The following is a 13,196-nucleotide window of genomic DNA, read 5'->3' as shown; positions in this document are numbered from 1 at the left end:
GGCAGGCCTTCGTGAAACTTAGTTTCTTGACAAAACCGAACTCTTCCAGACATCTCAGCATACTTTCCTGATGAAAGCAATCATAGCAGCATGTGTAGGTCTTGACCAAATTTCCACCTTTTTTCTACGATCTGGTGTAGGACAAGGATTTGGTCGATGGTAGATCTCCTGTGATGAAATCCTCCTTGATATTCTCCAATAATGATGTCTACCAATGGTTGGATTCGATCTAGAAGACAGTTTGAGAAGATCTTATAACAAATATTGAGTGGAGCATGGTAGTTTTCACATGCCATTCAGTCATTCTTCTTGTGGATGGGACAGATTAGTGCATTCCTCCAGTCTTTTGGAATGTTTTCAGTATTCCAAATGGTCTCTATTAATTTGTGAATCCTTGCAACAAGGTATTCGCCCCTTCCTGAATTATTTCAGCATGGATGCCATCTTATCTTGGGCTTCTGTCCTTTTTAAGGTGTTTTATCTGCTTCCTGATCTCTTCTACAGTTGGCGTTCAGTATTCTGGGTCTTCTGTCTGTGGGCGGGGAAAGTTCAAAGATTGTTGTTGGGTCTTCACAGTTTAACAAGTCACTGAAATATTCTTACCATCTCTTTGCAATTTGATATTCATTTGTCAGCATCTCTCCTTTGGCATTTTTTATGAATTTCTCAATGGGTTCGTAGGTTCTCCTCAGATAGTTACCCTTTCCGTACATATTCTTGATCCTCCATCCCTGGAAGTCTTCTTCTGCTTCTGTAATAATCCCACTCATGAAAAGTATACTCTTATTAATTAATTCTGGTTGTCAAGTGTAAATTCTACCCATACTAACTCACACGCACTGTTTACTTCAATTTGATGCAAGTTTAACTACTTCAAACAGCAATAAACACTCCACCAATAACTGTATTTAATTTGTTCTTTCTCAACCTCATTAATCCTTTGTAAAAATTTCAGATGAACTTATCTCGAGCTTTAGACACCTTTCAGTACCTATAATGATTTGAGCTGTAGTGTTTTCTATAAGCTTGGGGCTGTAGTTCTTTCCCAGTACAGATACAAAAATTTAAAACTACAATACCGATTGTTGCTAAGTGTTATACATTAACAGACAGAAGCAGCCACTGCAGGGTACGTCAGTAAAGTATACTACAAACAATTGTGACTCATGGTATTCTAGCCGGCCGCTGTGACCGAGCGGTTCTAGGCGCTTCAGTCCGGAACCGCACGACTGTTGCGGTCGCAGGTTCGAATCCTGCCTTGGGCATGGATGTGTGTGATATCCTTAAATTAGTTAGGTTTAAGTACTTCTAAGTTTTAGGGGACTGATGACCTCAGATGTTAAGTCCAATAGTCCTCAGAACCATTTGAACCATTTTTGGTATTCTACCTACACTGTTAATAATATGAGTAGAAAAGAAATTACATTGAAAAAGAGCCACTACTTTTCCTCTTACACCACTCATCTGCTGTTTCTACCTATTAATTCATACAAAACATATGTGGTATTTTGCTGATTTCAGAGAAGGATATTTGCTGTGTAGGTGCTGGGCAAGTTAAAACCTCTACAATATGAATATTAGTCTTAATTGAAATTTTCAGTCTTGAGTCTAAATATTCTGACACATTATAGGAGGAGTAGTTATTCTCACAGACATTCCCAGTGATAGAGGGTCTTGATTTATTGATTCTATTTTCATATCTGAGAGTGTGGACATAGCCTGTTCAATTCTCTAACCATTTTGAAATCCAAACCATTTTGCTCTGTAGATTGTTTTGCTTCTGATATGTATCATTAAATTTTCTTGAAATTGATTTGAAAATTTTTGCTACGTCTGACACCTGTTAATTGGTTTAGTAGTTCTTTGCTGTTTTAAATCCATTTTACTAAGTGGCCTAACAATAATATACTTAAGTCTGTTTGAGGAACTACCACTGTAAAAAGGTTCAATGCATATTTAATTTAATATATTGGGTTCTATTTGAAGGACAAAGATTTGCTAGTCAGATTGAGGAAAACCTTTCAACTTTTAAAATCTAAAACATGAATTGTAACTCCATTGATCCCATGCAGCATTGAACTCCATGGTTATTTCAGCTTTATTCTTCATGACCTTGACCACTAGCCCCAATCATTTGATTATTGCAATATTTTTTATTGTTTGCATTTTCTTTTGTGTTTATGAAAAGCCTCTCCTGCTTTCCCTGAAGTAAAAGTTTGCATTACATAAGAAATCAAGAATCTACTACTAATGTTTTCTAGGGTGTTGCTGGAACCAAGACGTAAAAGCAAGAAGGTTGGAATACGTGGAATATTTCCAGGAGCACGAGTTGTACGTGGTGTAGACTGGCAATGGGAAGATCAGGATGGAGGCAATGGCAGACGAGGAAAAGTAAATGAAATACAAGATTGGTCAGCAGCCAGTCCTCGCTCTGCAGCCTATGTTATTTGGGACAATGGTGCAAAAAATTTGTACCGTGTCGGATTTGAGGGAATGGTAAACATAGATTTAATATGAATGAAAATGAAAACTAATAATTATATGTAGTTGGTACATCTCTTCACAGTTGAGCTGTAGTTTTCAGACATAGTAATAAACTGTATTAAAATTTTGTTAGTATTCATTTTGCATCTTGATAACTTTTGACCGCATTGTATGTTGTAAGGTCCCTCCTAATTATTTTTGTTACTTAGTCTCCCTTTTTCAAAAGAGTGACCAGCAGTCTATTAAGGGATGTCAGATGATCCTGTTAGTTCCTATACTTTTGGAGGCGGGGTGCACATTTGTACATCCTTGCCTTACAGCTTTTACAGTTAAAAATACGAGAAGTTTCACAAGTGATAATGTGCTTGAAACAATAAGTAAAGCAGGTTTGCAGATTTACAGGTTTATATAACAAATGAAACCAGAAAGATCACTGATGGTTGCCAACACCAAAAATGTTTTAATGCAATAAATCAAATTTTTATTTTCCATTCACACTGAAGAAACTTTTGAATAACGGGCTTACAATGGAACAAATAGCAGATATAAATAGAGAACTAATTAAACATATGAAATATAACCATTACAATAAATGCTTGCATATATGGAACTCAGCAGATTTCAGTAAGCCATTATTTATGTAACTAGTGTGTAAATCCAAAGTCTTGCAGCACTTTAACTTCACTAAAGTGTCTACAAAATACATTTTAATCTCTCACAGCACAGTCCTACAATCCACATGAGATGTCAAAGTCTTTAAATGTCTCCTGAGTCTGTCACCAAAAGCAGTACAAATAATCATAAGTTCCAACAGTCTCAGAATCTTAACACTGACCTAAATATTTAAGTACCAGCTCATGACCAAAGTACTACTTTTGTCACAAAAGTTCCAGGACAGGTTTTTAAAAAAATAGAAAATTGCATTTGCCAAGTAATGATCCTAGTGCCTATCGAAGTCGTCTCCTTGGCTGTGTATACACAGTTGCCAAGATCTTGGCAAGCAAGCTCGAAAATTTTGCCTTTTCACTTACGGAAATAAGAAAAAAATCTCAAGGTGAGAGGTTGCTTGAATATGGCGGATGTGGGGTGGCAATAACAGACTGTCTGGCCAGATATTCAGTAAGAGATAAAGCAGTATGGGGTCTCACATTCTCATGCATTAAAAACAGGTCCTGAGAGTGCCAGAAATTAGGGCGGTGATGTTGAATTGGTTATCACAAACATAATGTTACCAGACTTTCCCATTACGTCCAATGCTGGGGTGCTATTCCAAATGCTGGAGAGCCCTGGCAGTAGTGACAATGTAAGGGAAAAATAAGCAGAGGATATGAATTGGAGTTTATGTTGGGGAGGGAATTCAACTTGGGTAGTTCGTGCAGTAATGTGAACCATCGTGCTGTAGTGATATAATGGTTAGCATTTCTGCCTAGCAAGCAAGAAGACCCAGGTTTGAGTCCTGGCTGCAGCACAAATTTTAATCCATTTCTTGTGCTTCAATCATTATCGCATTTAATTAAAATAATTAAAGTCATATTTAAGAACCACCAAAAGCTGCTGATGAAATGAACCTTTATTCATTACCAGTTTTGATGAGACAGTTGCTATCAGGAGACATAAAATTATTTTAATTAGACTGTATTGTATAGTTTCTAACAGATGTGTTAAAAACACCGTGCCTGTGTCACTGAAACTGCAGTCAACAGTGAAATGTAGTAATACAGTTAAATAATCTTAGTACACTGTCTGTATTCAAGTTCAGTGTTGACGTATGGGGTGCACTCTACATACTTAATTTCAGTGATACAGGAGTGTTTTTTATTTTATTTTTAAATGCCATAAAAGGAATGATACATTACTGGCAAAAATAATTTAATGTTTCCAAGTGAACGGTTGATCAAAGGTAGTATTGAATAATATATCTAAAAACAAAGATGATGTGACTTACCAAACGAAAGTGCTGGCAGGTCGATACACACACAAACAAACACAAACATACACACAAAATTCAAGCTTTCGCAACAAACGGTTGCTTCATCAGGAAAGAGGGAAGGAGAGGGAAAGACACAAGGATGTGGATTTTAAGGGAGAGGGCAAGGAGTCATTCCAATCCTGGGAGCGGAAAGACTTACCTTAAGGGGAAAGAAGGACAGGTATACACTGGTGCGCGCGCGCGCGCACACACACACACACACACACACACACACACACACACACACACACACACACACACACACACACCCATCCACACATACACAGACACAAGCAGACATTTGTAAAGGCCTTTAATATGTCTGCTTGTGTCTGTATGTGTGTGTGTGTGTGTGTGTGTGTGTGTGTGTGTGTGTGTGTGTGTGTGTGTGTGTGTGTGTGAGTGAGTGTATACCTGTCCTTTTTTCCCCCTAGGTAAGTCTTTCCGCTCCTGGGATTGGAATGACTCCTTACCCTCTCCCTTAAAACCCACATCCTTTCATCTTTCCCTCTCCTTCCCTCTTTCCTGACAAAGCAACCGTTGGTTGCGAAAGCTTGAAATTTTGTGTGTTTTTTTATTGTGCCTATCTACCAGTGCTTTCCCATTTGGTAAGTCATGGAATCTTTGTTTTTAATATATGATAGTTATTATATACAGTACAATAACTATAACCTACAAACACCAGTTTGCTACAGAAAATCTCATGCACAGCAGTAGTGAGTTCCAAGGCTAGTGACTTCCAAAACTTCTCAAAAATGTATGTCTGTTAATATAAATAACTTAGGAGAAAAGGTGACAACTCAACAGATAGTAGAAGCATTGAGTCGTCAACTGGTAGACAAAGAAGAATTGTAACTTTAATAACTTTTGTAAACCTATAATGAGCTGGAGTGCACATACATATGCTTGCACATGCGCGCGTGCGCTCATACACACACACACACACACACACACACACACACACACACACACACTTTTGCAACTACATTGTCATGGCTGAATGCACAAATCTGGGACTGCATTCCAAGTATGAAACACAGATATAGATTACAACTGATGTTGTAGCATGAAATTATTTTTTGTAGCGCTCAGAATTCAAAAATCAATGATATATCACTACACATACTCAAGTTTTGACACAGTTCACATTAAAGACATGTTTAATTTTTGTGTGAAGTTTTAGTACCTAAGGTTTTGGACAAATCTCACACATGATTTAACTCAGACACTAAGGAAATACCAGAAATCGCTTATCTATGTAAACAAAAGTGCAGAAGACACAGATTGTGCACACCATTGGTTTGATGAAACCTCTTATAGTAGCATGCAAAAGATGAACACTATAGCATCAATACATTCCCTTAAAACAACAATTGTATAAATTTATAAAAAGGCTGGCACTATACATGAAAATCAGTGCCTCTGGTGCTGGAGGGGAAATGGTACATCATTTCTAATTATTAAGGACAGTAAATGCCCTAAATTCAGGTTTGAGATACACAGTAATTAGCCTTCATATAAACTGTGAAGAATTATTTGTTTTTGTTATATATTTCCACCTTCTGTTGCTAGCATAAAGATACCTCTTACACCATTTATAGGCAACTCCTTGGTTACCATAACATTATAATGTCATAATAAATCGATTACTTTAGTCATTATGCAAGTCAAGCTTGAAAAATTAACAATTTTTCTATAATAGGATTTCGTTGCACAGTGCATAATCACAGTTGTGTATTAAAATCTGCCACAGTGTTTAATGAACAGATAGAATTTCTTGATAAGATGTTTTACAGTATTTTTTAAAATCTTTTATGGCCCTTAGCTGCTTCCCTCCAGTTAGTCCATTGCACATAGTTCATGCTCCATTTTGTAATTAATTGTGACTTTGCGATGTATAGTTCTCAAACTTTCACTTGAGCACTAGCAGAGGAAGGTGTCAGGGGCAGAGGAAGAGATTTCCTACGAGCACAAATTCATGCAGTGAGGACAGTTGTACAGAGGATGTAAGACACTCACTATATCTGCACCTTGTGCTTTATGCTGAGCCCATTGTATAGTGAGCCATATCTATGGCTCAGATAACATGTCATCATTCTTTCCAGGTCAATCAATGAAAACAAAAAGTGAAATAAAAACTCAGTATTCATTAACTGCTAATACAGTGCTGTTGCGCACAGTAGTTTGTTGAAAGTGGCTGGACACAAATCACTAGCAGACAGACGTGTTCAGGCTTATACTTTAAGAACTGGGGAGCCAGGTTCTCAGGGAAGAGTTTGCAGATTTTATGTAGTTTGCTTGATGAACTGTGTTGTACTTGTGAACTGTGCTTATGGACTATGGTCAATAAGATGGTAGTTTTGAATGTCACTGAATGGAAATGGCAAAGAGCTACATCAGACTGGTGTGGCAAAGTGCATAAACATGGGAGAATTTGTAATTGGTAGAACCAAGTGCAATTTGAGCATTCTACAAGAAAATATGGTTCCATCATATTTTACTTCTTGGGATGTATTGGTAATTGGATACAATTACAACAAAACTATTTCAGATCACAGAACATATGTCAAACTTGTGCCTGGAACATTTTATTTTTCATATACTTCTTATTGGTAGTTTTTCTTACTTACATCATAGTTTGTAGTTTTTAAGTAACATTAATTAAAGTAACCATTACTTGCAGTCAGTGATTTCTCACATTGTTGGTTATTTGCTGAAACAGAACTGAATTTAAACAATTCTTATTTCAGGCTGACCTTAAAGTTGTAAATGATGCAAAAGGGCAAACAGTGTACAGAGACCATTTGCCACTGCTGGGAGAACAAGGTCCAGGACGTACTGGACCACATGGTCTGCAAATTGGTGATCAGGTATGCTTCTTTGGCACTTTACATCCCTTACAAATATACTTTGGCTTTTGTGGAAGCACACTCCGACACCACAAACATAGTATTTTTGATAACATCTATTTTTAGTGATCTCTTGAGAAGTCTTATGCAGTTTCATAGCTGTAGTCTAATTCATTTCTATTCATTTTAGAAAGATAATCAGAAAGAATGTGTTACCTTGTTATAGCAATTCATGTTTTTATAATATGAGCTGTTTCCCGTCAAAGGTACTTCAAAAAAAGTCATATTTTGTTGAAGCTAGACGTATTGTACATCATTTGGGCTTCATTTCATACTTCAGTTCTTCATTGGTATTTCTAATAAGCTGTTGGTGTTTTGTTATGTGTTTCAGAAACCCATTTACTGTTTGTTTGATTAATTTGATTTCCTAATATAACAGCTTTTCATCACAAATATTTTGGGAAATGGTCAGTTAGCAACTTCCCTTTAGTGCTAAAATTGGTTAAATTTCTTCATCTTTGTGGTGGAACAGTGTGGGAAATACATTTTACATTTTTGTGACTGTCTTATTTGCTAGAACATCACTAGTTACGGAATGTAGGTGAACATAGCTATTCAAAAAATATTTTCCATATAAAGTAAAGAAGTCCTCAACCCAAAGGTTGCTTTGAGTATCCCAATGCTTTATTAGGCCTTGTCCTGTTAGAGGTAATATGGTATACCCCTGCCTTCCTCTGCTGTTTGATCTGATTAACCCAGCCAGTTGTAGTTTGTCTTATAATTTAATGTCGATTCCAATCCACAATGTAACTTGGCGTTTTCCACATAACAGTAATCATCTCAAGAGGTGAATGAAATTGCAGTGTTTTTAATTGATTTGTTGGTTTGGTGGTAATCTTTGTTATGACTGTGATGTAAAATTAAGTCACATTATTTTCCTGATAGATAAATATTATCATTTTTCAAAGAAATTGTTTATTTTCTGGAACAATCACATAGAATTTCAACAAGATCTTACCGGTTTTGGCCATAATCAGCCATCTTAAGATCTAAAAGATAAACAGTAATGATAATAAATTAAAAGTGAAACTATACAGCTTTTGGTAATTAAAACTTCCGGGCTAAGAGGCCGTGGTCCAATAGTAGAAATACTTCTCCCTGGCATTTCGTTGCCAGCTGCGGGCAACATCATCTGAGGTGAGTCTACGACTGGCTACTAGGCCGTGGAGGTCCTGTTTATATAGAGCGCGTAGAGGGCGCCACCACTCGTCACGTGTTGTCAACAGTAAAACTATCTCTGGCTGGCGTCTTTACTCTCGATCGAAGGTAATCGATTGTCACATCTTTGGTACAGAGTCGATCGCCATATCTTATCTGGCGCCCTCTACGCGCTCTATATAAACAGGACCTCCACGGCCTAGTAGCCAGTCATAGACTCACCTCAGATGATGTTGCCCGCAGCTGGCAACGAAACGTCAGGGAGAAGTATTTCTACTATTGGACCATGGCCTCTTAGCCCGGAAGTTTTAATTACTGAAGACGCCGGCCGTGAAAGCCTACACGCTATGATTAGACGCCTCTACGGGGAGGATATGCCGGTTATGGTACGACGATTGGAGAGCCTACGCAAGAACAAGGCCCAGCAGCTTTGTTCGCTCACTTTCTTGCTACGTTGTCATGACACCGGTACAGTTACAAAGTTTTTGAAGGTGAGAAGATTGTTTCATTCAGCGCAAGCTAGCCGTATCTATTCACGCATGGAACTGGCAATGCTATGGGAACGGATCCATCAAACACGTCGAGGACTGGCGGTAACATGCAGTCAACTATTAAATCTCCATCTATTTATTAGCAATACAATGCATGTTTGCGATTGGAATAAGGTGGATGGGCTAACATTTAGATCCATGGAACATAGTGCAGAAGTGTCTTGTAATAGACAGAAGAAGTAGTTTGATAATCTACATAAGAGCAGACAGGAAACACCGGTTATAGACAATTTTCGAACAGTTATAAATTTGTCCGGAAAAGAATTATCCAGGGAAGAAACTTCTGTTCTCTCGAAAGGAGGAAATTTTGCAATTACTCCACTGAAGATTCCGACGGAGGATATTGTAGCTAATATAGAGGCGGGGATTCGGCTGTTACCATCACACACTGCTAATGAAGTTAGGATGGAAACAGCCAGGATACTGCGTAAAGCTAAGCCACCTAGCAGTAATCTGTCTCAAGGAGAAAGGAAAGCATTACAGGAGATTAATGCGGACAAGAGTATTATTGTACTTTCTGCTGACAAGGGAAATGCTACCGTGGTGATGAAGAGTGAAGACTACCACAAGAAGTTCAGTGACCTTTTGGATCTTACCACTTATAAAAAGTTGAAAAAGGATCCTACAACAAAAGTGTTGACAGTTACCAATCAATTAATAAAAAAGTCTTCTATTCCTTCAGAGGATAAAAAAGATCTTTGCAAAACGGAAGCTTATCCTCCTAGATTATAGGGGCTACCTAAGGTGCATAAACCTAATGTCCCACTGAGACCGATAGTAAGTGCTATTGGATCCCCTACTCATGAGCTGGCTAAGACATCTTGCCAGCTTGTTACAACTGTTTATTGGAAAAACTGATCATCATATTAAAAACTCTATGCACTTCATCGAAAAATTGAAGGAGATTACCGTCAGCCCCAGTGATATTCTTGTCAGCTTTGATGTGGTGTCTCTGTTCACCATGGTTCCTTTCAACGAAGCTCTTGCTTGCATATCTGACATATTTTCTACTGACATTGTAGCTTTGTTTAGACATTGCCTTTCCACGACTTATTTTCAGTATAATAATGATTTCTATGAACAAATTAATGGAGTGGCAATGGGTAGCCCTCTAAGTCCAGCCGTTGCTAATATTTTTATGGAATTTTTTGAACAGCAAGCACTGCAGTCAGCCAGAAAAAGGCCTTTGAAGTGGTATTGGTATGTGGACGACACTTTTGTCATATGGAATCACGGTGAAGAAGAACTGAACCGTTTTTTGAAGCATTTGAATAGCATCAATTCAAAAATACAATTCACTATGGAGACAGAAAGTAATGGACAGATAAATTTTTTGGACGTCTCAGTAAGTAAACGAGCAGATGGGACTCTGGGTCACAAAGTCTACAGAATAGATACGCATACCGATCGTTATCTTCATAAGGATTCGAACCATCATCCCAGGCAGAAGAGAGGTATTATCAAGACATTGGTGGACAGAGCTAATAAAATCTGTGAGCCAGCTTATTTGAAGGAGGAAGTAAACCACTTGCGAACTGCTTTCCAGAAAAATGGGTACGCAGGCAAGGAGATAGATAGAGCACTCCATCCCAGAAGAAAAAGTCCGAAAACGTGCAACAACAACAACCATCGGTAGGGAAAGTTTTTCCTCCATTCATCCACAATATTACGGACCGTATCGGGAAAGTGCTGGCCAAGTTCAAAGTTGAAACAATCTTCAGACCCACCAAGAAGATTAGTGAATGCTTAAGATTGACGAAAGATGCGCGACACCCTTTAGCTACTCCTGGTGTGTATAAGATTCCGTGTAGTTGTGGGAAGGTTTACATTGGAACCACAAAAAGAAGCATCAATACTCGCCTAACTGAACATAAAAGGAACTGTTGACTGGGACACATGGACAAATCGGCTGTCGCGGAACATGTTTTTGAAACGGGTGACCGTGAAATAAAATTTAGTGAGACGAGCGTGCTAGCTAAGACATCGCATTATTATGCACGTATGTATAGAGAGGCTGTAGAGATTTTTAAACACCACAATAATTTTAACAGGAAAGAAGAAGGCTTGAAGCTAGATAAGATATGGCGATCGACTCTGTACCAAAGATGTGACAATCGATTACCTTAGATCGAGAGTAATGATGCCAGCCAGAGATAGTTTTACTGTTGACAACACGTGACGAGTGGTGGCGCCCTGTACGCGCTCTATATAAACAGGACCTCCACGGCGTAGTAGCCAGTCGTAGACTCACCTCAGATGATGTTGCCCGCAGCTGGCAATGAAACGTCAGGGAGAAGTATTTCTACTATTGGACCACGGCCTCTTAGCTCGGAAGTTTTAATTACTGAAGACGCCGGCCGTGAAAGCCTACACGCTATGATTGTACAGCTTTTGTCAAAATTAAAATGTACGAGCTACAGTGATGTCATACCATAAGAAGAAAACAGTAGCTCACACCCGAGAACTTTGAGAAAACCACATTGTCAATAGGTATGAGTGTCAAGTGTCATGCGTATAAAGGCTAATACCGTTGTGCACATTAACTAACTATTCATATGCAGTTTCACATACACTGACATATTGAAACAAAATTTAAAAATGCAGACATTAGTATTTGTAATTGAGATGCTATGCATCTGTGATAAGATAGTTCACGAAATTTGAATTTTAATACCATTTAAAATTTTGTGCACAACAAAAAAATTTATGTGACTAATATATCTACAGATATGAAGAAAAGAAGTATCGACAGTACCATATTGTACCAGAAGTCTGTAGTGTATGGCATGTCTTTTTTATTGTTTAATGTGTATAAATGTTACTATTAAAAGCATTGAACAAATTCAGTGACAGCTGAAACTGATAGTTTAATGCTGAAATTGTGTATATTTGTGCTGGAAAATAGCCATTATAGAGAGAGAGAGAGAGAGAGAGAGAGAGAGAGAGAGAGAGAGACTGACTGACACACACTTCAGTACTGAGTAGTATCCATCATGACCAAAATTTTTCTTTTCCAAAACAAAAAATATTAACAAAAGATACAGCTATGAAGCACAGGCTCATCATCATAAGATCTTTGACCAGAGTGACAGGCATAATAGTGGCCAGTTGACTTGTAGTAGATAGACTTCAGTAACCACAGGGAAAAATAAAATAAAGTAAAGACACCAAATCAGTATTTGTGTGAAAATAAATGTATTAAAATTGTAGTGCATTAAAGTAGAAAATGTATTAACTTCAGAACATACTGAGTTCAAAACACAACAAAATTTGACATTAGCTGTGATTGTACTAGCAGTAGGAGTATGATTGTCAGTGTCTATAATTTTGTGACACTATATGCCCCTCCCACCAGCTTCGCAACACAGGTAATGAAATCTGTTTAATATTTAAATGCAAACTGACAGTATATCCACTCTCTGATAACATGTTTATATATTTATACAGTTACTTTTGATACATTCACACTACCGTTAAGAATCTACTTGCTGGCATTTATTCTTTTCTTCTGGTTGATAACATGCCAAAAGCCCAATATTTACTTGTAAATATTTAATTTATTAACCTCAGTCTACATAATTTGTATTCACAGGTAAGGCTGTGATGCACAGTAGTACAAAATTGTTCCTACGTAATGAAACCTTGTTACCCACTTTTATAGTAACATAGATCACAAAAACTGCTCATATTTCATGTGTGAGTGCTGTTCAGAAACAAGATTGTTCCTATGGAATGATTAGTGACATGACATGCAAACAGAGATATACTTTACCATAGAAAATGCAACACATGAAATTTATTAAGCTGAGAGGGGAAATACTTTCGATTCAGGCAAGCTAATCACTTCAAGCTTGTCAAGAAATCAGTTAGAGGTGTATGTGTTCCATTGGGGAACATAACTATATTACTGAAACAATTGCCAGACAAACATTCTTGCTGTAATTGGCACAATTGACTATGCCTGTGCAGGTATAAAACCAAATACATGGAGATGATTAGTGTATGTGAAAAACCAATACAAGATGTAACATCATTCAGTTTTCAACAGTATAAACCATTTTTTCCCAATAAAGTGTTTGTTTTAGCTTTAAACACTTGGGCTTGCACAATAATGAAAAGTCCTAA

At 37.6% G+C, this 13,196-nt stretch overlaps 1 protein-coding gene across 3 annotated transcripts in view; it reads left to right on the top strand.

Moving 5' to 3' along the window:
* LOC126484412 (E3 ubiquitin-protein ligase mib1) overlaps positions 1–13,196 on the top strand; it is a 631,979-nt gene that overhangs the window by 20,098 nt on the left and 598,685 nt on the right. For all 3 annotated transcript variants that reach the window (XM_050107920.1, XM_050107919.1, XM_050107921.1), the window contains exons 4-5: positions 2,262–2,496; positions 7,204–7,323. In XM_050107920.1, the coding sequence (XP_049963877.1) occupies positions 2,262–2,496; positions 7,204–7,323 (355 nt within the window). The remainder of the gene's footprint in view (positions 1–2,261; positions 2,497–7,203; positions 7,324–13,196) is intronic.

The sequence above is a fragment of the Schistocerca serialis genome, chromosome 6 (assembly GCF_023864345.2).
Source record: "Schistocerca serialis cubense isolate TAMUIC-IGC-003099 chromosome 6, iqSchSeri2.2, whole genome shotgun sequence".
NCBI classification, from domain to species: domain Eukaryota; kingdom Metazoa; phylum Arthropoda; class Insecta; order Orthoptera; family Acrididae; genus Schistocerca; species Schistocerca serialis.
This window is presented reverse-complemented; position numbering and strand designations above follow the sequence as displayed.